At 38.5% G+C, this 25,769-nt stretch overlaps 1 protein-coding gene across 2 annotated transcripts in view; it reads left to right on the top strand.

Annotated features, from left to right (window-relative positions):
* Positions 1 to 25,769, top strand: part of TPP2 (tripeptidyl peptidase 2) — a gene marked incomplete at its 5' end in the record, with an annotated part of 81,328 nt that overhangs the window by 6,077 nt on the left and 49,482 nt on the right. For both annotated transcript variants that reach the window (XM_081082491.1, XM_081082490.1), the window contains 5 exons: positions 3,543 to 3,671; positions 10,190 to 10,285; positions 12,028 to 12,132; positions 13,875 to 13,999; positions 23,443 to 23,606. In XM_081082491.1, the coding sequence (XP_080938617.1) occupies positions 3,543 to 3,671; positions 10,190 to 10,285; positions 12,028 to 12,132; positions 13,875 to 13,999; positions 23,443 to 23,606 (619 nt within the window). The remainder of the gene's footprint in view (positions 1 to 3,542; positions 3,672 to 10,189; positions 10,286 to 12,027; positions 12,133 to 13,874; positions 14,000 to 23,442; positions 23,607 to 25,769) is intronic.

Here is a 25,769-nt window from a genome sequence, read left to right as displayed (position 1 = left end):
GCTTTTGTGACTTAATTTAAATATTTTATCCATTTTGAGTTTATTCTCGTGTGTGATGCAAATTGATAGTCTAGTTTCATTTTTGCATGTACCTGTCCAATTTTCTCAACCTTATTTATTAAAGAGAATATCATATCCTTACTCCATTGTATGCTCTTGCCTCTTTTGTCAAATATTAATTGGGCATAATGACTTGGGCTGATTCCTGGGTTCTCTGTTCTGTTTCGTTGGTCTATATGCCTGTTCTTGTGCCAGTACCAGGCTGTTTTGATTACAATGGCATTGTAGTATAGTTTGACTTAAATTGTGATCCCACCCATTTTGTTCTTCCTCAAGATTGCTGAGGCTATTCAGAGCCTTCTCTGGTTCCATATACATTTTTGGAATATTTGTTCTAGACCTGTGAAATATGCCATTTGTATTTTAATTGGGATTGCATTAAATCTATAGATTGTTTTAGGTAGTATGGACATTTTAATGATGTTAATTCTTCCAATCTATGAATATGGTATATGTTTCTACTTGTTTGTATCTTTCTCTATTTTTTTCCTATGTCTTACAATTTTTTGAGTACAAATTTTTGTATCTCTGAGGTTAAGTTTACTAGTATTCTTAGGTTTTTGTTGCAATAGTAAATAAGATTGGGTTGTTTTTTTTTAGTTTCTCTTTTTGAGTGGTATATAAAAAAATGCCATCCATTTCTGGATGTTAATTTTATATCCTGCTACTTTGTGGAATTCATTTATTAAATTTAGCAGCGTTGCCCTTGCTGATTTGGCTCAGTGTATAGAGCGACGGCCTGCGAACTGAAGAGTCCTGGGCTCGATTCCGGTCAAGGGCACATGCCCAGGTTGCGGGTTTGTTATTCCCTAGTAGGGGGTATGCAGGAGGCTGTGGTCGATGATTCTCTCTCATCATTGATGTTTCTATCTCTCTCTCTCCTTCTCCCTTCCTCTCTGAAATCGAATAAAAATATATTTTAAAAAATTTGGGGGGGTGTTTTGGTGGAGTCTTTAGGGTTTTCTATGTGCAATAAAATTTCATCTGCGATAATGACAGTTTTACGTCCTCCTTTCCAGTTTGGTTGCCTCTTTTATTTTTTCTTGTCTGATTGCTGTGGCTAGGACTTTCAGTACTATGATGAATAAGAGTGGTGAAAGAAGACAGCCCTGTCTTGTTCCTGTTCTTTAGGGAAACACATTTAGTTTTTTCCCATTGAGTATAATGTTGGCTTTAAGTTTGTTATACATAGTGATAGTTATGTTAAGGTATGATCCCTCTGTTCCCACTTTCCTGAAAGTCTTTATAATAAATGGATGATCGATTTTGTTGAATGCTTTTCTGTTTCTATTGATAATCATGTGTTTTTATCCTTCATTTTGTTTATGTGATTAATCATGTTTATTGATTTGCATATATTGTAACAGTCTTGCTTCCCTGGAATAAATCCCACTTGGTCATGGTGTCTGAGCTTTTTAATGTATTGCTGGATCTGATTTGTAATAACTTGTTGAGGATTTTAGCATCTATGTTTGACAGGGTTATTGGCTTGTAATTTTCTTTGTGATATCTTTATCTGGTTTTGGAATTAGGATAATGCTGGTCTCATAAAGAGAGCTTGGATGTCTTCACTCCTCTAGAATTTTTGGAATAGTTTGAGGCGGCTAGATGTTACCTCTTATTTGATTGTTTGGTAAAACTCACCTGTGAAGCCATACAGACTTAAGGACTTTTGTTTGCTGGGAGTTTTTTGATTACTGCTTCATTTGTTCTTATAATAGGTCTATTTAGGTTTTCTGAGTCTTCTTGATTGAGTTTTGGAAGATTTTATATTTTTAGGAATTTGTCCATTTTACCCAGGTTGTTCAAATTATTGGCATATAATTGTTTGTAGTATTTTCTTACAATCCTTTGTATTTTTGTGATGTCAGTTGTTACTTCAGCTCTTTCATTTCTCATTTTATTTGGGTTCTCTCTCTTTGTTTCTTGATGGGCCTGGCTAGCAGTTCATCAATCCTGTTTATCTTTTCAAATAACGAACTCTTTATTTTTTTGATATTTTGTTGTGTGTTTTTTTAGCCTCTATGTCATTTTTTTCTGCTCAGATATTTAATATTTCCTTCCTTCAACTTACTCTTGGCTTTTGTTGTTCTCTTTCTAATTCTTATAGTTGACCTTTTTCGTCTGGGAGATCTACCCAGTGGCTGTGAGTGGGGTGTTAAAGTCCCCTACTATACCTGTATTGCTGTCAGTCTCTCCCTTAAAGTTTTCTAAGAGGTGTTGTTGTTTTAAGTTATTATTATTAAATATATTTAGGGGCACCTATATTGGGTGCATATATGTTTGCAAAGGTTATATGTTCTTGTTGGATCGATATCTTTAAATATTATGTAATGACCTTCTTTGGCTTTTAGTTTGAAGTTTATTTTGTCAAATAGGAGTATTGTTACCCCAGCTTTTTTCATTTCCATTTGCATGCAATGTATTTTTCTACCCATTCACTTTTAGTCTGTGTGAATCTTTTGCTCTGAGGTGGGATCTCTTGAGGGGTCACATATGGCAAAGGCTTTTTATATTGATCACACAGTGAATCCATAGCAGGGTGTTCAGTGGAGGACTGGCATTATACAGTTTGTTTGGCTATTAATTTCTGTGGGGGCCAAGAATAGACACTGGGAGACACCGGCATTTTAGTATGAAGGCAAGAGAGCATGGTTAGTGGAGGGTACTGATAGTGAAAATCCGGAGAAGAGGGTGGATTTGAATTATATTTTAGAAGTAGAATTAAGAGGACTTCCTGACAGATTTGATGTGGGGGATAAACTAAAGAGCCAGAGAAGGACTTAAGTTTCTGGCTTGTGTGTTGATTTCCTGAGGTGGCAAAGCGTGATGAGAAACAAGTTTTAGTGTTAAGTTTGAATTTGGATATTTATGAAGTTTGAGTGCTTATTATGGCATCCAATAATGACATGTTATTAAACATTTTCCTCCTAAAGTTTTGGGCTTGTGTAGCTCCAAGCTCACCTTCAGATCTTTTTTCAAGTGTTACCTCTTCAGTGATACCTTTTTTGACCATCTTGATTAAAATAAAAACTCCCATACTTCCTGTGCCCTTTTCCTGCTTAACTTGTCTCCATAGTAGTTATCACCAACTGATGTGTTATATTTTTTACTTGTTTAGTGACTGTTTAATATAAGATATGTGAGGTCAGGGATTTTTGTGTATTGATCATTATTATATTCCCAACCCTAAAACAGAGCGTGGTCTATAGTAAATGCTCAGTATATATTTATTAACCAAGTATGTGAAACCACTTGAAGGATTCTGTGGTGTTTTCTAGGAGTAAATTTTCTTTTTAGAATTATCAGACTTTTGGCTTAAAACAATTCAGTTCTTTTTATAACAAATGCAGATTTTTATAGGATGTTTTATATATGTGTACCTATGAGCGCTCGTGCGCGCGCACACACACGAGGATTGACTTTTTTTAAGGAAAAAACTTAAAACTATAACTCATATTTTAATTCTTTTTAATTTTTAGGTTACATCTGATGGAAAACCAAAGCTTGTTGATATCATTGACACAACAGGAAGTGGTGATGTGAATACTGCTACAGTAGTAGAGCCAAAAGATGGTGAAATTATTGGCCTCTCAGGAAGAGTACTTCAGGTTGGAGCTTTTATCTTTGTATGGATTTTTTTCTTTTCATTTTTTGTATTGTCATCTCAGACTAATAATTTTAGCTTATATTTGATGGTATGGTGAGTATTAGATAGCTATTACTGTATAACAAATTACTCTAAAACTTCATGATTATAGCAATAAATATTTGTTATCTCAGTGTCTGTGAGTCAGGAATCTGGATGTGACTTAGCTGGGTGCCTCTCATTCGAGATCTCTTCTGAGCTTGTTGTTGGTCAGGGCTGCAGTTTCATCTGAAGGCTCCACTTGTTGGGGAAGGGATTCAGTTTCCAAGCTTGCTCAAGTGGTTATTGGCAGACTTATTCTTTGCTACTTAGACCTCTCCATGAGTCTCCTTCACAACAAGTAGCTCTCTTCCCCCTGGGAAGGACTCCCAAGAAAGAATCCCCAAGATGGAGGCCATGGTCTTTTTATAAATTAATCTTAGAAGTGGCATCCTATTATTTCTGTTATGTTCTTAATCTTGGAAGTGACACTTGACCATGTTCTTTTCATTAGAAGTGAGTCATTAATTCCAGCACACACCTAAGGGGAGGGGATTTTACAATGGCATGAATACCAGGAGGGTGGGGGTTGATAGGGACCATCTTTGAGGAAGTCATTGTTTTGTTGTTTGATAGCAGGCTTAGAATGTGTGTGTGTGTGTGTGTGTATGTGTGTGTTTCCTAATGTGATTGCCAGATTCTTAAACTTTCAAGTTTTGAATAGAAAAATGGGAAAAGTGACCAGATGACAGTTTTGCCTTCATCTTTTCCTAGCCCTTCTGGGAACTTGAACATGAAATATTTAGGCTTTAATAATTATAGACTTAAGTGATTAGCTTTGTCTTATCTAACCATATAATAAAACCCTAATATGCATACTGATGGAATGGTGGAACAACTGGTCGCTATGATGTGCACTGACCACCAAGGGCCAGACGCTCAATGCATGAGCTGCCTCCTGGTGGTCAGAGCACTCCCACAGCAGGAGCACCACTCAGCCAGAACCTGGGCTCCTGGCTGGCGAGTGCAGTGATGGTGGTGGGAGCCTCTCCCACCTTCCCTGCAGGCAGGTGGTAAGGAGCAAGGGGTCCCAGACTGTGAGAGCCCTGGACTGCAAGAGGGATGTCTGACTGCTCCCCCAGGGATCAGGCCTAAGTTGACAGATATCCCCTGTGGAGTCCCAGACTGTGAGAGGGCACAGGCTGGACCAAGGGGACCCCCCCATCCCCACCCCCGTGCACGAATTTTGTGCACCAGGCCTTTAGTTCCTTATAATCGGTAGAAAGACTGGAATAAGCAAAAAATAAGAAAAATTATTAGAAAACAAACATAGACCAGTTCATGAAGCATTAGCTAATGAGTTTGTTAGATGGCAAGAATTTGATTTTTATTCAGTACTCATCTTTTAAACCAATAAGCAGAATTAGTTTGGGAAATAAGTTTGTGGTTATTTATGTGTGTAAAGAGCTATATTTAACTTTTTCCATTCTTTACCATCTGTCTGAATTATGTTTGAGCATTATCTACTGAAAAAGTTTGTTGTGGCAATGGGTTAGTTTTCTGTGCTGCATAACAAAGTAACAAAAAATTAGCAGCTTAAAATCATATACATTCCTACATTTATCTTACTGTTTCCATGGGTCAGATGTCCAGGCATGGCTCTTTGCTCATGGTCTCAGAAGACTACAGTCAAGTGTTGGTGGGGACAGTGGCCTCATCTGAGACTCCTCTTCTAAGTTCACATGGTTGTTGACACAATATATTTTGTCCTGATAGCTTGCTTATTGAAGGCCAACAGAAGAATCTCTCTGACCTCAGGAATGGCCTCAGTCTCTCTTTTAAAGAGCTCACCATTAGGTCACACCCACAAAGCTAATCTCCCTTTTGATTAACACAGTCACTTGATTAGGGACCACAATTGTACCTGCAATATCCTTCATCTTTGCCATATTACTTACCATAACATAATCACAGGAGTGATATTCATAGATCCTGCCTTCACCAAGCGGAGAATACTATACAAGGGCACGGGTCATCTTAGAATCTGCCTATCACAGACAGACAGCAGGCAATAATAGTTTGCTTCCTTTTTCATGTGTTACAGACCGAATGTTTGTGTGCCCCCAAAATTCATATGTTGAAGTCCTAACACCCAAAGTGATGATGTTTGGAGGCAAAAAAGACCTCTTTAATAGGATTTCACTGCATGGAACATTAACACTAAGGATGACACTTGACTCATAAGAAAATATTCATTTTGTTAGGCATCTTTAAAAGACCCAGGGAAAAGAGATGTAATGACTAATTTAAGAGATTCTGTTTCTTGTGTGACAATCAGTCTTATTATGTTATAGTGATCATGTATTTAAAACCATTTTAAAGATACCAACTTAAAATGGTCAAAATATAAAGTTTTGATTTTTTTTTTTTAAGTTTTGATTTTTAAAGAGACTGAAAATGTCTTCATTTGTAAAGAATACTCAAATAGGTAAAATGACGTTTTCCATAATTGCCTCATAAAGAATGGTTAGCTTTATTCTAACTTGGTTAAGGTTAGATATCAGAACCATAATTTCTGATTTTTTTTTTTAGTTTAATTTTTGTGGCAAAGTATTCTATGAGGAAAGGCCCTGGCTGGTTTGGCTCACTGGATAGAGCGTCAGCCTGCAGACTCAAGGGTCCCAGGTTTGATTCCGGTCAAGGTCAAGTACCTTGGTTGCAGGCACATCCCCAGTAGGGGTTGTGCAGGAGGCAGCTGATCCATGCTTCTTTCTCATCGATGTTTCTAACTCTCTATCCCTCTCCTTCCTCTGTGTAAAAAATCAATAAAATATATTTTTTTAAAAAAAGAAAGAAAAATATCTGGTTGCTGTCTTGGCTGGGTGGCTCATTTGGTTGTAGCTTCATCTTCATCCCATACACCAAAAGGTTGTGTGTTTGATTCCTGGTCAGAGCACATACAAGAGGCAACCAATGTTTCTCACATCAATGTTTGTTTTTCTTTCTCTCTCTCCCCCCCATCCTCTCTCTAAAGTCAGTAAACATATCTTCCAGTGAGGTTTAAAAAAAATAAAATAAAATAAAAAAACGCTTTTATGAACAAAAGTATCTGGTTGCAGGGAACATGCAGATTTTGTTTTTTTTAAATAAATATAAGTTATGTCTATCAGATTATTTTTATTGTATTACATATACTTTATTTTTAAAAATTAAATATAATTTTTTAATGCTCACTAGAGGATATATTTTACTGATTTTAGAGAGAGGAGAAGGGTGTGTGTGTGTGTGTGAGAGAGAGAGAGAGAGAGGGAGGGAGGAGAGAGGGGGGAGGGGAGAGAGAAAGAGAGAGAGAAAGATATGAGAGAAACATAGAGAGAGAGAGAGAGAGAGAGAGAGAGAGAGATGAGAGAAACATCGATTGGTTGCCTCCCATATGCGCCTTCACTGTGGATCAAACCTAGGTATGTGCCCTGATGGGGAATCAAACCCACAACCTTTCAGTGCACAGGATGTTGCTCCAACCACCTGAACCACACTGGCCAGGGCTGTATTACATATATTTTAAGTAATTGTAATTAAATAAACAGCTGTTCATTTCACAGTTCTTGTAATTACTTATTCTAATATCGGGTGGGGAACATCTGGCCTGAGGTCCATATAAGGCCCAAGAAATTATTTGGTCTGGCCCTGACAAGGCATTAAGGCAGTGGTTCTCAACCTTCCTAATTCTGCGACCCTTTAATACAGTTCCTCATGTTGTGGTAACCCCCAACCATAAAATAATTTTCGTTGCTACTTAATAACTGAAATTTTGCTACTGTTATGAATCGTAATGTAAATATCTGATATGCAGGATGTATTTTCATTGTTACAAATTAAACATAATTAAAGCATAGTGATTAATCACAGAAACAATATGTAATTATATATTTAATATGTGTTTTCCGATGGTCTTAGGCCACCCCTGTAAAAGGGTCGTTTGACCCCCAAAGGGGTCACGACTGATAGGTTGAGAACTGCTGCATTAAGGGGTGATTTAATTAAATGTTTGACCAAATATAGCAGGTTAATTTTTTTAAAATATGTTTTTATTAATTTTTAGAGAGAGAGAGAGAGAGAGAAACATTGATGAGAGAGAGAGAGAAACATTGATGAGAGAGACACATCGACCAGCTACCTCCTGTATGCTCCCTAATGAGGACAGAGCCTGCAATCCTGGCATGTACCCTGACCTGGAATCGAACTGGTGACCTCTTGGTTCATAGGTTGACATTCAACTACTGAGCCACATCATCCTGGCTAGCAGGCTAGTTTTTAGGTTGATAGTTTTGTGTGGTCCAAGAATGATGTTATTAAATAACCAAATAGCCCGTGTCAGAAAAAAGGTTCCCACCCATGCATTAAATCCTTTGATAGTTCAGGGCTTTTTTAATCTCTTAGTAAAAGAAGTTGCCACTAACCTAGGGTTACAAAGTCCATTGTGTAGTAACACGCCTGTGATTAAATATTCTTTGAATTTGCCAACTAGTGACTACGTAACGTTTTGTTGTTGCAACACTTTATTATTATTGTTACATCATCGGCTATTGCAAGAACATTAGAGCTTAGAATTCCTATTGTCTAAAGAAGGTTCGGTTTTGAATGAAAAGTGCTAGTTTATATGCCAACATAGTTCAAATGTCTCATAATCCAGACAGTCCAATTCATTCAGAAATGATTACTGATATGCAGGCTTTTAAAAGGTCAGTATATCTTTTAATTTTTGTGAGTGATTCTTTTTTCTTATTTAGTTGTGAGAAAATTTCATCCCAAAATTTCTTATCTGGGGAACACTTTGATGAGAGATGTGGGGATGAGTTGGCTAAGGATATTGCATAAATGAGAATTGATGAGTGAACCAACTCTGAGTGGTTGAGAATTTGACCTTATAATTTATACACATTTAAAAGCTGTTTTTAGTGATTATAGGTCCTATGATTACAAAGAGTCTGAATCCTCCGCATTTTCCTTATTGACATTTCAACTTGGTTGATGTTCAGTGCATTTTGTTATTCATGAGAATCATAAGGTAGGGATTATTTTCTTCCTTTAAACATGAGGAGCTAGAAGCCTGTGGTTCCCACCTAGTTAAGAGGTTGGATTCATAGCCAGGTTTATATGACTGTAAATTGCATACTCTGAATTTTATGCTGAATATTTTGGTTTTCATAATAGAACCATATTCCAGTTTCTTTCCTACTTTTCTGTTTGGGCAAGCAATTTAATTTCTTTTTGCTTCTTTGCTTTCTCCATTTGTAAAACTGGCCATACTGCTTACATCATTCTGTTAGTTAAAAGCTTTAATGTTATTTTTAAATACTTTGAGATAATTGAAAAGACTATTATAAAATCTATACTAATAAAAGGGTAATATGCTAATTAGATTGGACATCTTCTGGACAAAGCCGCAGCAGCTGCGAGGGCCAAGGCCCAGTGGCGCAAGAGAGGCAACAGTGTCGAGGGCCCAGGCCAGTCCCACGCACGCCGGGTGGCCCCTCCATCTGCAGATGCGGCACTGGGAGAGGCGGGCTGGTTCCACCGGCTGCCACGTGGCCCCTCCATCTGCAGAGGCGGGGCGGCCTGCGGTCCTGGAGCCTCCACAGAGGCTGGACAGGGTGCGACCCAGGTGCCTCAACCTCCCACAGCCCCTCCCCCAGCCAGCCTGGCCCCAGTTGCTCCCCCCACACACACAAGTGGGCAGGAGGCAGGGCCAGTGCTAAGAAGCCAGGGCAGAGGGGCAGTAGCCCCCATGAAGGCAGCTGGCTTTGGCAGCAGCAGTGGAATGATGGGGGCAGCACCTTCTCCTGATCTTCCTGGTCATTTCTCGCGGAGTGAGGCCAGACTGTGGCTTAGGACATCCCCGAGGGATCCCAAGGGGCAGGCCAGGCTGAGGGAACTGCCCTCCAGTGCACGAATTTTCGTGCACCAGGTCTCTAGTGTTATATATAATTAAAATGATCAGATAGAACTTTTTTCTTACTAACGCAAAGAGCTCTTACTTAGTTTCTAGACATTATCTCTGTTATATCTTAGAGCCCAATGAAGCTCTTGTTATTAATGAGAAATTGAAGATTAAGAGGCTCTGTAAATTGCTTCCCCTCCCAACTATTTGGTGAGCAATAGAATGATGAAGGGAGAGGTGAGGTGTCATTGATACTTAAGAACTAAAGATCTTAGTGGTTTAATAAGGTTGCACATGTTGAAAGCACTTTATTAACTATGAAGCATTGTGTAAATGAAGGCTATTCTAGTTGAACCATCTTATTTATGGCTGAGATAAAAGGAGCCAGAGAGAGATTTAAGTGGCACTTTAGAATATTAAAAATAGTGCTCTAGTATGTGAGCCTGATCATCCAAGATGAGCCATTAGGATAGAAGTGAAATACATTTTTCTCCATTAAGTAAGTTGTTGGAATTGGGAAGCATTTAGTGCATCAATAATTTACTTTTTTTTTTCTATAGATTCCTGCAAGCTGGACAAATCCCTCAGGCAGATATCATATTGGCATAAAAAATGGCTATGACTTCTATCCAAAGGCTCTCAAGGAAAGGATACAGGTGATGTTCAATCTAGTATCACTGACTTATTTTCTTTCTCAAATTTTATTCCTACTGAAGAAAAAAATTATTAATTCTCACTAACTTTTAATTATTTTGGATGATGGGAGACTTTCAAACAATGACTTCTTAAAGAAAGATTCTGTTCAATGGAATTTTACCTATTAAAGTCACTGTTCTTAATATTGAACACATGCATAAGCTTAGGGAAACTGGATACACTGAAATTATATTAAATGTTTGTGCATTTGCGTTTTTCTGGGAAATGGCATATAGCTTTCATTGGATTTTTGAAAGACTTTTTTTTTTAACCTCAAAACGATTAAAGACAGTTGATTTAAAATCCATACTTTTTAGCTTTTATGACCATTTGTCCTATTTTTCCATAGGTTAGCCTTGATTCCAGTTAGTTATCATTCAGTACTAAGGAAAGTGTTACTCAAACCTAAAGCAGCTGCAGTATAGGAAGCACAAATCTGTCATTAGAAAAGTAGAGCTGTGACTAGAGGGATAAGGAGCCTGCTTTAAAGCAGCACTAGTCAGTAGACCTTTCAGTGATGATGGAAATGTTCAAAATGTTCAATATCTGTTCATTATGGTAGTCAGTAGCCACAGGTAGCTATTGTGAACTTGAAATGTGACTAGTATGACTAAGGAATTGAAATTTTAATTGATGTAATATATTAGAATTTCAGTTTAAAAAACACCATGTGGCTAGTGGCTCCTATATTTGACAGTGCCACTGTAGAAGATGGCTATGATACTAGTTACTGATGTAGACAGGGTTCAGGGCTTCAACTGTAAAATGAGATGTAAACCTTGAAAATGAGTCTGAAGGGTAAGACCTCTGGGTCCTTTTATCTAATCATAATATCATTATCTGCTTCTCCAGGGGTCTATGGACCATAAGAAGATATATTACATTTATAATAATCAATACTTGTTAGATTCCAATCATTATTACAAAAATAATGCACTTAACTTTTATTTGGTACTATTTTATTTTAAAATTTCAGGCTGAAGTACACATATGCAGCACAATGTTTTTATGCACTGTATTAAATTTAATCAACTGTGTTGATTAGGTATAAATTAACATACAAAAATAGAGTGATAAAGTTAAAGCTGAACCCCGCACTCCTTAGCTCAGTCAAGTTGCTTATTTTTCTGGAAAGGACTTTTCCTTTGGGAGGCACCATGGGTTAAAGACAATGGAAATTAAGGTAAGACCAATTTTAGTAAAAAATAAACCTATCAAGTCAAAGAGGATCAGAAATTAATATGCCAGAGAGGGGGGAAATTAAGGAAGCCTGCATGTCCATCAAATTCAGCTGCAATCTTCCTTCTGGATCCTATGCTTCTAGTTATCTTGAGACATTTCTCAGTTCTATAAGGTCCCAAAATACAGGTTTGTTTGTTTTTTTACTTTCATTGACTGGGAATTCAGTTATCTGACATTGTATTATTTACTCTTTGAAGGATTTAAATTGTGGCATACAATGCATAAAAATACATTTAGGTGTGTCTTGATAAGCTTCTCTCAAAACCTGGATGCAGTGAATGAAATCATTTTTTAATAATCCATTCATTGCTTTATCAACGTGATTATAAATGATTTTTTTATCCTCCTTGCGAGAATCATGTAGCATCACAGCTGATAACTAGGTCCACATATGAATGAATGCCATGTTTACCTGAATATCTGTCAACCTCATTGGGAGGTAATTTTTCTGTATTTACAGAAAGAACGGAAGGAAAAAATCTGGGACCCTGTTCACAGAATGGCCCTGGCAGAAGCTTGTAGAAAACAAGAAGAATTTGATGTTGCCAACAATTGCCCTTCTCAAGTTGGTGCTCGTCATTTTTATTTAAACATTACTATATGACCCTGTACCATAGAGTTCTTAGATAATTATTAATAGACTGTTTTTTCCCACAAGTTTTAAGTTGTTTAGTTTTACTCATTTTTTCTTTAGTGTTTATCTGAAATCAGTTCACATATGTACTAATTTTTAAAAACTTATTGAGCATATAAGAACATGTAAAGTGCTTAAATCTAAGTGTGTAGTCATGAATTATCACAAAATGAACATCGCATATTAGCAGCAGCATCTCATGCATCTTCCTAGTTATTGCTTTCTTGTTCCTTCTTAAAGGCAACCACCATCCTAACTTCTTTTTTTTTTTTAAATATATTTTTATTGATTTCAGAGAGGAATGAAGAGGGAGAGAGAGAGAGAAACATCCGTGATGAGAGAGAATCATGGTGGATCGGCTGCCTCCTGCAAGTCCCCCACTGGGGATCGAGCCCACAACCCGGGCATGTGCCCTTGACTGGAATCGAACCCGGGACCCCTCAGTTCGCAGGCCGACACTGAGCCAAACCGGCCAGGGCTTAACTTCTAAAACTATTGAATGATTTTGCCTATTTTGAAGTTTGTAAACTGGAATCATGCAGTGTGCGTTCTTTCATGTGTAGCTGATCTCATGCAATATATTTGTGAGATTCATCCGTATTTGGGGTGTTGAAATAGTTTGTTCACTTCCCTTGATATTTGTTGGATACAGCACAAATGTATATATCCATTCTACATATTGTTATTTTCTTTGTTTTCAGTTTTTGGCTATTATGAAAAATACTATTTTGAATATTCTTTGTGTGTGTGTGTGTGTTTAGATTATATAAGTGAAACCTTTGGTATTTGTCTTTCTCTGTCTGACTTAGTTCACTGATCATAATACCTTCCCATTCATGCTATCACAAATGGCAGGATTTCATTCTTTTTTATTGCTGAGTAATAGTTCATTGTATATATCTATCACATCTTTTTTTATCCAGTTACCGATTGATGGATGCCTAATTTGCTTTCATATCTTGGCTGTTGTAAATAATGCTGCAATGAACATAGGGGTGTAGATATCTTAAAATTTTTGGAATTTATAAAAATTAAATTTTTATTCACTAGAACCATTCAGGTGAATGTACAGCAGTCTAATGTAGTATGTAGTTAAAACATACTTAGGTTGAAGCATATGAAATTCTCATTATTGTAGATCAAAATGGTTAAATAGCTTATATGTACATGATAATGTATATAGTATATACTTAACGTAGTATAATCTAAAAGAGATAAGATAGTTTATGGTTCCTATTATTGGGTTCTTAAGAAACAGATTTTAAATGGAAACAGTCCCAATATAAAAATGTAAAAGTTGATAACCTATTTATAGCAATTTTATAATTACTTTTGAAAATGAGTAATGTAGATAAAGGATATGTAACGAAAACATGTTTTGGCCAAATGATATCACCAACATAAAACATAGTGTCCTTCTCAAAGTGGGTGGAGTGAGTGAATGAATGAAAGATTGAGTAAAGGAAGTATTATTTTTTAAATGTTTAATATATTAATTGATGCCTGCATCATTAAATTGAATGACAAGTTGCATAGATATAAAAAGAAAAATTTCTTAAAATTTTCCAGGGCAAAATAACTACTGTTAGGTCACAATGTCTTTTGTTATATGTTAATACAACTTTTCAAGAGTACAAAATATACTAATATTAATGTATTTTCCCATTGGTTAGGTAAATAAACTAATCAAAGAGGAGCTTCAAAGTCAAGTGGAATTGCTAAATTCTTTCGAGAAAAAATATAGTGATCCTGGCCCTGTATATGACTGCTTGGTATGGCACGATGGTGAAGTCTGGAGGTAAACTTCATGTATTTTACTAGAGGCCTGGTGCACGGATTCATGCACTGGTGGGGTCCCTTGGCATGGCCTGTGTGGATTGGGCCAAAACCAGCAGTGCAGTGTTGCCTGTCGCTCTTGCCTGCCACTCCAGCTCATCCCAGCCCCGCTGCGCCTGCATGAGCCCTGCATCTGGCGCCCATTGGTCAGCTGAGCAGCGCTCCCACTATGGGAGCACACTGATCACCAGGGGGCAGTTCCTGCATTGAGCGTCTGGTGGTCAGTGCGCGTCATAGCGACCAGCCATTCTAGTTGCTTGGGTTGCTCCAGGCGCTTAGGCATTTATATATTAGTATACAGTAGATAGCTCTTCATGGCAAAATATTTTTTGTCTACCCCGAAGGACATTAAACCCTCAAAACTGCCAGAGATTTGTTTTATTATTACATTAATATCACTAAGCAAAACTATTTGAAAGCCAAGTTGGCTTTTGGGTACTTTTGGATAAGCCTTTTGAACTTCTTAGTACTTTAGACACTAAACCTGACTCTTTTTCGTTTAAAGTTTATTTCACTAACCAGATAGTTATCAGTAACCAGAATTTATCAGTTTAATAATTGATATATATAAAAGTGTTCCTGATTGAAGTTGGGCAATTTGGAGAGTAACTTCAAGAGAATATTGCAAAGCATCTACTTTGGGCAAGCAAGGAAAGTTGAATGAAGATATCTAAATTGAGACAAGGTAGCTAAGTTGAAGTGAGGCGTTATAATACAGGTGGTATGATACAGATTTCTAAGATGGAATCCTAGCTGTTTGACCTTGAATATCTCTAATCTTGTTTTCTCATCTGTTGATTGAGATAATAATACTACTTTCCTAGAGGATTTTGTAAAAATTAATTTTGTTTCTAGACACAATATGCACTCAATAAATGTAAGCTTTTTCTGCTGTTACTAATAATAGTAATATTGATGATTTATACTAAGTTACCTATCCTAAACATTTTCAGTTTTTTTCTTAGTAGAATTGTATACTACAGATACATTTCTTGGAGTTGGTAGTATGACTTCTTGAAAACTATCTGCATGGAAATAGGAATGTGTTCTTAATACAGATATATAGGCATATGTGTATTTTAGGGTACCAGCAGTAAACCAGAGGCTTTCCTTAAAACTCCTTTTTTTGTTTCTTTTGCTTTGGATAGAATTATATTTTAATTTTTTTAAACCCCTAAAGCTTGAAATCAAATATAGTTTTGTAGTTTGAGTCCCTGTTCATATGCAGAGAATCATTTCCCAAGATACAGGACAAGATATGATGACTTGATTACTTTTCTCAGATTGTTTACTTTACAATGTACCCTTCTTAAAGGAGGTATTTCCTCCTATGGATGTCAGTACTATCTCATCTCTGACAATGGGTATAAATTTTTAATTGAATGAGAAATTCCTGCTCCATTTGCATTTTTCATTCAGATGATATTAAATATTAACGTAGTTTTTGCATGTATTCAGTTATGTTGTATGGGTGTGTGAATACATGTGAGTGTACACACATTTGTGAACATTTTTTTTTCCTACAAAGCTATGCAGAAAGCTTTGATCATAGTGATTGTAACATAAAAAGTGTTCAAAGGTATGGTTTAGCAAAATTTTGTATATCCTCTACATAGTGTAACATGAGACAGTCATTCCTAGTGATAAGGCTTAGGTGAATTTTATTGTGGGAGAGGAGTCAAGGTTAAATGTGAGGAAAATACTAGATACAAAACTGAGTATATGTGGGGAAAATGTACTACAAAAGGACTGAAAGAAATACTATAAAATTAGTAGGGATTGCATAGTGGGGCAATAGATGGTTTCAGTTACAGTATTTTACATGACTGAGAACTGCAGGCTGTTTTGTTCTCAGGGAAGGGAATTTAGAATCACGAGGTCCAGGGTGCCAGTGTATGTTTCCAGAAGGTTTACTTGGTCGTTAAGGCAGTTGACAGAGTAAGTGATAAATTATAACAGGTTGTCAACAGTATTCTAAGACACCTTTAGAATTTTTCTGTTGGAAATGATGTTTAATCAAACATTAAATGAAATGCAATCTGAAATCACTAGAGTAACTTTTAGAAAATATTATGAGTGAGGAATGTAGCAGAATTATGCTTCAAGTGCTACTGGGAATACCTTTTTTTAAAGCATCATAATATATCACTTAGGGCTTTAATCTCCCCACCTCATTTCAGAGTTGGATCCAGAATTTTTTTTCGGAGAATCTTAAAAACTCCACATCACACCTAAGGCCAACTTAGGCACAGCCATTTCTGAGGGAGAGTAAAGTGACCTTAAGTATCATGTGTTTGTTTTGTTTTTGTTTCACAAAGAATGCCAAGTCTATCCTCCCCCTGCCACATTTCCAGTAATTGTTAAACCCACATCTCTGCACTTAGTAGATAACCTAATATAACTATACTCTTAAGCAGGGGTCCTCAAACTTTTTAAACAGGGGGCCAGTTCACTGTCCCTCAGACCGTTGGAGGGCCGGACTATAGTTTAAAAAAAAACTATGAACAAATTCCTATGCACACTGCACATATCTTATTTTGAAGTAAAAAAACAAAACGGGAACAAATACAATATTTGTATTTGCATGTGGCCCGCGGGCCGTAGTTTGAGGACCCCTGCTCAGGAGGTATGGTGTCAAACTCACTATATCCTTATGGAGCAAAAAACTGGTTGAGAGAAATAGTATGTATTTATAGAGGATTACATAAAGGAAAGACCATAGATTTGTTTGTTTTCAATAGTTTTTTATTTTGTTATCTCAGGTTTTTTGTTTTGTTTTGGGATTTTTTTTTTTTAGATTTGAGGAAAGCTGTGGATTTTTTCCATAGAAAATTAAACAAATGTATTCAAAATGTTTAGGAATTTATAAACCCTAAGTCCCTAATTTTTTCCATGAACCTCATTTTCATATTCCCTTTCTCTGTATTCTGACAACTGTTCCTTGAATTAAGCCAACCAGATCTTCAGAAAGTTATAACCTTGCACCACATTCATGGAGTTATTATTGAAGTTACTAATATTTATGTTTATTTTGATAGCATGTTTGAATTGTTGAGTCACTTTATATTGATGGTGGTTATAAGAAACTGATCTGTGAAATGCATCACTGTATTTGCTGTGATAATTTTTAAAATCATTTTTTATTTTCCAATTACAGTTGACATGCAATATTATATTAGTTTCAGGTGTACAACTGAATCAAAATTGGGCATTATATAACTTACTAAGTGATCATCCTGATAAATCTTGTACCCATCTGACACCACACATATTATTAGAATATTGTTGACTGCATTTCCTGTGCTGTACTTTACATCCCTGTGAATATTCTCTAACTACCAATTTGTACTTCCCAACCCCTTCACCTTTTTCACCCATCCCCATTCACAACCATCAAAATGTTCTCTGTATCTGTGAGTCTGTTTCTGTTCTGTTTATCTTGTTTTTTTAGATTCAATTTTTATCTTTTCTTTTTCTTCTTAAAGAAGACCCTTTAACATTTCACGTATTACTGGTTTGGTGGTGATGAACTCCCTAGCATTTTTTCTTCTGGGAATCTTTTATCTGTCCTTCCATTCTAAAAGATAGCTTTGCTGGGTAGAGTAATCTTGGTTGTAGATCCTGGCTTTTTGTCACTGAATATTTCTTGCCAATCCCTTCTGGTCTACAAAATTTCTATTGAGAAATCAGCTTACAGTCTTATGGGTGCTCCCTTGTAGGTAACTAATTACTTTTCTCTTGCTGCTTTTTATATTCTCTCTTTGTCTTTATCTTCGGCATTTTAATTATGATGTGTCTTGATGTGGGTCACTTTGGGTTCATCTTATTGGGACTCTCTGCACTTCCTGGATTTGTATGCCTTTTCCTTTACCATGTTAGGGAAGTTTTCTGTCATTATTTTTCAAATAGGTTTTCAGTTTCTTGCGTTATCTCTCTTTTTCTTCTGGCACCCCCATGATTCAAATGTTGGTACACTTGAAGTCAACCTAGAGGCTCCTTACAATATCCTACATTTGTTTAATACATTTTTCTTTTGCTGTTGTGCCTGGGTATTTTTTTACTTTCTTATTATCCAAATCACTGATTTGATTCTCAGCTTCATCTATTCTACTGTTGATTCCCTGTAAATTCTTCGTTTCAGTTAATGTATCATTCATTTCTGACTTTCTTTTTTATGGTTTTGTATGTCCTTATTTTAAGCTGTTGACGCTCTCACTAAGTTCAGCTACTCTTTGCTGGAGTTCATTGAGCATCCTTATAATTAGTGTTTTGAACTCTGCATCTAATAGATTGCTTGTCTCCATCTGGTTAGCTCTTTTTCTGGAGTTTTATTCTACTATTGGTCTGGTGCACAGATTCGTGTACATTGAAAGGAAATTAACTAGAAGAAATAATAGCAAACAGTGCCCCAACAACAAGATAGCACACGGCCGAAGATGGAATAACATGGACCCGTGAGGAATCGGACTCCCTTCTCTCTGGTTCCGGGGTGCGTCACTCAAGAGCCGCTGCTGCCCAGTCACCGCAGCTTGGCACTAAACCAGATTTGGAGCCGACAGTGCCCCAGCAACAATGTATCCCACGGCCGGAGGTGGAATTGCGCAGCCCTGTGAGGAATTGGGCTCCCTCCTCTCTGGTTTCGGGTGCATCACCCAAGAACCGCTGCTGCCAAGTCACCGGAGTTTGGCAGCTCCTGCATTAAGCGTCTGCCCCCTGGTGGTCAGTGCATGTCATATGTACTGGCCAGTCGGACAGTTGGTTGGTCACTTATATATATAGGTCTCTTTCAGTTGGGACATGTTTCTTTGTCTCCTCGTTTTGGCAGTCTCTCTGTTTTTGTTTCTATGTATTAGATAGAGCTGTTGTATCTCTCAGGCTTGGTAGGGTTGCCTAATGTAATGTCCTGTAGGGTTCAGTGTCACAGCCTCCCCGTTCATCTGATCTGGGCACTCCAGGTGCACTCCCCCCTCCAATCCCCTGTTTGGGCTGTGTACACCTTTTATAGTTGAACCTTAATTGCTGTGGGCACCTCATTGGGAGGGGTTTACTCTCAAGCCAATCAGCTGCAAGAACTGGTTGCAACCAGCATGGTGGATCAACTGTGTAGGGGCCCACCCAACAGAGTAGGACTAACTTCAGCAGGGCTCTGATGTCCACTGAGCCTGGTCCTTGAGTGTGTGCTTGTGGAGGTGGTTGGATGCTGCTTCTGTATGGCCTGAAGCTATCCACCCTGTGCACTGGCTCTGGGGCCTCCTGGGAGGTGCAGGCCAAGTCAGCCACATGGCATGAGCTATAAAACAATCTGTAGGTGGCTGCTATTTGTGCTGGGCTTGGAGGTGCAGAGGCCACGTTGTGAACCAAAGCCAGCTGCCACTAGTGCCAGGCCTGGGGCCATTTCTTGAGCAGCATGTGGCACATCCATGAGATTCTGCTTGTTTGAAAGATTTTAGGAAAATCTGAAGCATGATCCAAGACAGGTCATTCTTATGGAAAATGCATTGGAAACAGCTGGGTGGGCCTGCTAGTTGGGTGGAATGGAGTCTCAGGGGAATAACCAGGGTGGGTGAATGGTGTTAGCCATGTTGATGGAGACTCAGACATGGTGCCTACCTGCCAGTTCAGGAGGGGGAGGGTCTACAGGGGGCTCATCAAAGGAACAATGGCCTTTGCCAGCACTTTTGCCTGTGAGAAAACCACCCCTGCTCTTGCCCTGATGCCAGACAATTTAGTTCCTTCCCATATGTCCTTGGTGCCTTTTGAGTTGCTTCTCCAGCACTGAAGCTCAGAATGAGTGAGTCTGAGTACGTTTGTGTGCTGGCTCTTTAAAGGAACACCTAGGACTCTAGCCTCCCTCTATTTCACTTAGCAACAATCCCTGCTGCGCTTTATAGCCAGAAATTATGGGGAGTTCTCTTCCTGGCACTGGAACTCTGGCTGGGGGGCTGGTGGAGGGCTGGGACACCCCTCACCTCCCCACCCCAACTCCTCAGGGTGTTCTCTGTAGCTGAGGTAGCCCTCCTGATTTTTATCCACCATACATGGGTGTGGGACCAGCTCGTTCTCATCTCCTCTCCTCCAACCAGTCTCCATGTGGCTTCTTTATACCCTTAGTTGTAGGACTGTGTTCAGCTAGATTTCAGGCAGTTCTGAATGATAGTTCTATAGTTAAGTTGTAATTTTGCTGTGGTTGTGGGAGGATGCCAGTACCCCATTTACCTACACTACCATCTTGACTGCCCTTGGCTGTGAGAATGTTGTTAAAAGTGTTGATTCATCCGTTATTTCATCATTTGGCAAATATTTGAGTAGCTTCATTGAGTAGGTGGACTCTCTAGAAGCTACTCCATGGAGCCTAGACCCTGTGGAATCAAGTATTGGGGTCATCTGAATCCATCTAGGAGTCATCAAGAAAGGTTTCATTGAAGGATTAGCAGAAGTTAGCTAAGCAAAGAGGGTAGAAAAGGGGAGGTGAAGGTTAGAGGGGGAAGATCCAGAGGACAACAAGGAGCTGGTAGAAATTTACAATGTATTATAGGCTACACAAAAGAAAGGGAGGGCTTAGAAGGGATTTCCAGGAGGGATCCTAACCATCTATTTTGGAACCAAAAGTGCTGCTCTGTCTTGCAAATACAGAGGATTTGATGGAATACATTTTACCTTTTAACTTCAGTCCTACCTCCATTTGACATGCTACTTGTTTTCTCTTGTCCTAATTTTTCTCCTAAGTGTTCAATCTTATATATGTTGCTATATTGTATGTTTTTTTTGAAATGTTGTAAATCATTTTGGCTACACATTGATTGAAGTCTATACATAAACACAAACTGACAGTTTTAGAGATCCTTCTTTCCAAATTGTTGTAGTTTGTTCATAGAATATACATGCCTTAGTGTTTATAATAAACTAGTGGCCCAATTCATGCACATTGAAAGGAAATTAATTAGAAAAAATATTTTAATATTGCTATTTGCCCTTTCTCTATAATAGAAGTGTCAAACAAATTCACAATCGACAATGACAGATCGAAACACATGGGTGCGTTGGGTGCCAGCGAGAGCTTTATATGTATAGCGCATGTGTGAGTCAACTTAGCCTTTTAGATATATAGAATAAACTTGCTTAATTAGACCTGCTTTCTGATTTAGATAAACTTTTTCCATCCCAGTGAAGCACCCCAACTTCTCTTTCAGGTAATTGTCAGCAACACAGCAGTAAATATCAACATGAATCAGATTATTATTGTAGATCACACAGGGAGAACAAAGGGTAAAATATTTAACTGCAGCAGTGTTTGACTGTATTCTGCGCAGTGAGAAAACCTGAAGTCATTTTCAAACGCCACCATTTCTTCTTTTTAGTCGAGTCAAGTTTCTGAACTTTCTAAATCTTTGTTTTCTCGCTAATGAAAAGAAAATAGGATTCCACCAAGTCTCCTATCTACCTAACTCCAGGATTTCTGTGAGGATCAAATGAGATGAGGCACGAGAAAACGCTTTACAGACATTTATTTAAAGTGTGAAATGCCCTGACCGGTTTGGCTCAGTGGATAGAGCGTCGGCCTGCAGACTGAAGGGTCCTGGGTTCGATTCCAGTCAAGGGCATGTACCTTGGTTGTGGGCACATCCCCAGTAGGGAGTATGCAGGAGGCAGCTGATTGATGTTTCTCTTTCATTGGTGTTTCTCTCTATTCCTCTCCCTTCTTCTCTGTAAAAAATCAATACAATATATTTAAAAAATAAATAAAAAAAATAATAAAGTGTGAAATGTTTGCACCTGGCTATAAAGCAAGTCGGGTTCCTGGGTTGAAGAAACTGCAAGGAGGCTAGGTGTTGCTAGGAAGCCGGGCGTTTCCGGGTTGGGCTGAACTGTGGGCCGCATTTTTGGGCATGGGGTCTCAGCAGCGTTGGCTGCAATTTGGTGGGATATTGCTCCAGGATGGTGGTGGGGCCTGTGTCCCACTTGGAGGAAGCCAAGTGTTGGTTTGTCGACACCGGATCCGTGGTGTTGGCCAGTGCACATCATGGCAGCTCCTGCATTGAGTGTCTCGCACCTGCTGATGGCACCAAGCGAACGGGACTGGCACCAGGCACCGGCAGCAGGTGCAAGAGGTGGCTCTGGTGCTGGCTGCAGGTGCGAGCAGGGCTGTTGCCAGCAGTGGGTGCAAGAGGTGGCTGCCAGCCCCAGTTGCCTCTCAGGAGCAGGGGGAGGTGGAAAAGCCCTGAGGGGTGATCGGGGCTGGTGCCAGGTGATGACAGCAAGTGTGAGTGGGACTGGCGCCGGCAGCAGGTGCAAGCACTGGGTGGGACCATGGCACGTGGGAGCAAAGAATTTTCAGTAACCACCAAAGGCTCGCCCGGATGACAGTGACTGGCGCCCTGCATTGGTCTGGTGCCCATGCTCACCTGCTTCACCATCCCACCATGGCTATCGCCTGCCTTGTTCTGTGCTCTGCTGCCTGCTACCGTCACCTGCCATGTTCCACGTGTACCCCCTGGTGGTCATCACACATCATAGCAACTGGTTGTTCGATTGTTCGACTGTTTTGTCTATTTGCATATTAGGGTTTTATATATAGAGATTAGAGACCTGCTGCACAAAAACTTGTGCAATGGGGCAGTGTCCCTCAGCCTGGCCTGCCTCGTCTCACAGTTTGGGAGCCCTCAGGATGTCCTACTAACAGCTTAGGCCCACTTCCCGGGGAGCGGGCCTAAGCCGAAGTCTGGCCTTTCTCTGTTGGAGGTGACTGGGCTGATCATGGGAAGGTGCCTCCCCCATCACCCCACTGCTACTGCCACTGCCGGCCGCCCGCCCTCCTTGGCCCTTGTAGCCGCTGCGGCTTTGTCTGGAGGGACGTCCGGAAGACGTCTGGTCTATCTGGCCTAATCAGCATATTACCCTTTTATTAGTATAGATAGATGGCTTCTATACAATTAAAAAGTTAAACTGGGAAAGAGCAGATAGGACAACCATAAACTATGTAGAAAATGCTTTTTGTTAAATAGTTTGCCTAAGGCTGTTACAACTGTGGGATGGTGGCTCAACAATAGAACTTGCTTTAAGGAGCTTGCATACACAGTGGGTCCAGCAGCCACTTCTAGAAGAAGCAGGAAGTAAGGCCTAGGCTATCTGTGAAAATCATCCTAAAAATATTCTTAGCTCTAGGCTAAGCTTTGTTCTAATTTCTTAAGTGGGCTGTAAGGCTTCCTGCCTGGAATTTTGTGACACTACCTTACCTAATCTTTGCTGATGACTGTGAAACAGAGAAATTTAAACAAGGCAGTTACTGTGTTTGCTGTGGTTGAAACAGATAGGGTAGTAAGAATATTCCTGAGAAGCAACATTATGTAGTTTTCTGGAAGATAAGACAATAGATTTCATTATCTATTCTATATTCTGAATTTACAGAGCCTGCATTGATTCGAATGAAGACGGGGACTTGAGTAAATCTACTGTATTGAGAAACTACAAAGAAGCCCAAGAATATAGTTCTTTTGGCACAGCTGAGATGTTGAATTACTCCGTTAATATATATGATGATGGAAACTTGCTCTCTATTGTGACCAGTGGAGGTATTCTGTTTCAGATATGCTAATTAGAGTTAAATTTACAAAGTGCAAGATGATAAATTTCTATAGCCAAAAGCAGCCTCATAGAGAATTTAGAGATTGCAACTGAAGAACTAGGTCTGGAATAATAGATGTAATTTGGTTCCTTGGCAAAGTGTTGTTCCTTAAAATCATAGTCATGTAGGATCCCTTCCAAGAATATAAAGTCTGGCCTTTCTCTGTTGGAGGTGACCAACACAGAAAAAATGTGGTGGTCCAACCACAGAAAAAATCCATCAGCATAATTCATCTAAAGAACAGTAATTTCACTTCCAAATATTAATCTGAGAGAAATTCAAACTGTTTTTTAAATGACACCGAATGCTATAGTAAAGATCTTTTTACCTGATTGTACTGTCAGGTGAAACAATCTAAATACCCATCAACAAAAGAATAGTTTTTTTAAAAAATTGTGTTATTCATACTGTGGAATATTATACAGCAATCAAAACAAATTTTTATATACCTATATCTCAAATATATAAATTTTAAATATATTAATGATAAAACGTGTGTAAAATATGCCATATATACACAGTGTTTATGGATATGTGTGTGTATATGGTAACAATATAGATGTAAGTAAATGCACACTAGCTTCTGGATAGTGGTTATTCCTGGTGAAGGAGCAAAAGGAATGAGGTCAGAAGACTTTAATTATTTTTTTTTAATTTAAATTTCATTTTTTAGCTACAGTTTACATTTATTATTTTGCATTAGTTTCAGGTACACAGTATAGGTTAGACAATCATATACTTTCCAAAGTGTGAAAGACAACTCTTTATCACCCCCTTCCCCAACTTAAGACATAGCTGAATAGCTAAAGCACAATATATACTGTGTGTGTGCGCACACACAATTTGATAAGTTTTGAAAGATGCATACTCTCAGGAAACCATCACCACAGTCAAGATAATGAACATTTCCATCACACCCACAGTTTGCTTGTCTTCTTGTATAATCCAGCCCTGTCTCCACCCACAACCCCAGCTAGCCACAGAACTGCTTTCTGTCACTCTAGATTAGTTTACATTTTCTAGAATTTTATGTAAGTGGAATAAGAATATGTTTTTTGGGGTGTTTGTGTGTGTGTGTGTGTGTGTGTGTTTGGTGTGTTTCTTTTGGCCAGCCTTATTTCAGGGTAATGGTTTGAAATTTATTTATATTATGATTATAAATAGCTTATTCCTTATTTAGGAGTAGTATTTCATGATGTGAGTACATCATGGTTTGTTTATCCATTCACCTTCTGGTAGACATTTGCATTGTTTCAACATTTGTGTACAAGTCTCTGTGTGGAAATATGTTTTTGTTTAACTTGGAATGATATCTAGGAGAACTGGTTAGTTACAGTAGGCATATATTTAACTTAAGAAACTCCCAGGCTGTTTTTCTTCAGTGGCTGTACACTCTGCATTCCACCAGCAGAGCATGAGTGCTCCAGAAGCTCCACATTCTTGTCCCCACACAGTGTGGCCAGTAAACTTAATTTTAGCCATTTTAACTGATAGGTGGTGGTGGTGGCAAAGTTTTTTTGGGTCTTGGTTGGGGAGATTACATTAAAATCCAACTTTCCTATTTTTTTATTTTTGTTTTGTTAATCCTCACCTGATGATATTTTTTTCCATTGATTGATTTTTTGAGAGAGAGTGGAAGGGAGGGAGAAAGAAAAAACATTAATATAAGAGAGATACATCTATTGGTTGCCTCTGTCATGCACTCCAACAGGGGCTGGGCATCGGACCTGCAACCCAGGTACATGCCCTTGACAGGGAATTAAACCCACGATCCTTCTGTGCACGGGTGGAGTGGACACTAACCATTGAGAACACTGACCAGGGCTCCAGCTTTTTTGTTTTTATTGGAAAAAAATAAGACAGGAAGAATTGTAATGTTGGATCCATATTCATACAAAACAACAGTTGTCTAGAGTAGAGGAGTCTCAGCATAGCAGCAGACCCAGTTGGAAGAGTCTTACTCTCTCATTTCTCCTGGAGCTCCAAATATTCCAGTGTCACTCAAACATAAAGGCCCAGTACCAGTTGTAATTTATCATTATGTTTGTTTTACTGTTTATCTAACAGTAGTGTGACATTTCTCTCTACCCAAAGTCTTTTAAAAAACTTT

The sequence above is a fragment of the Myotis nattereri genome (assembly GCF_964212035.1).
Source record: "Myotis nattereri genome assembly, chromosome: 2".
Lineage (NCBI taxonomy): Eukaryota > Metazoa > Chordata > Mammalia > Chiroptera > Vespertilionidae > Myotis > Myotis nattereri.
This window is presented reverse-complemented; position numbering and strand designations above follow the sequence as displayed.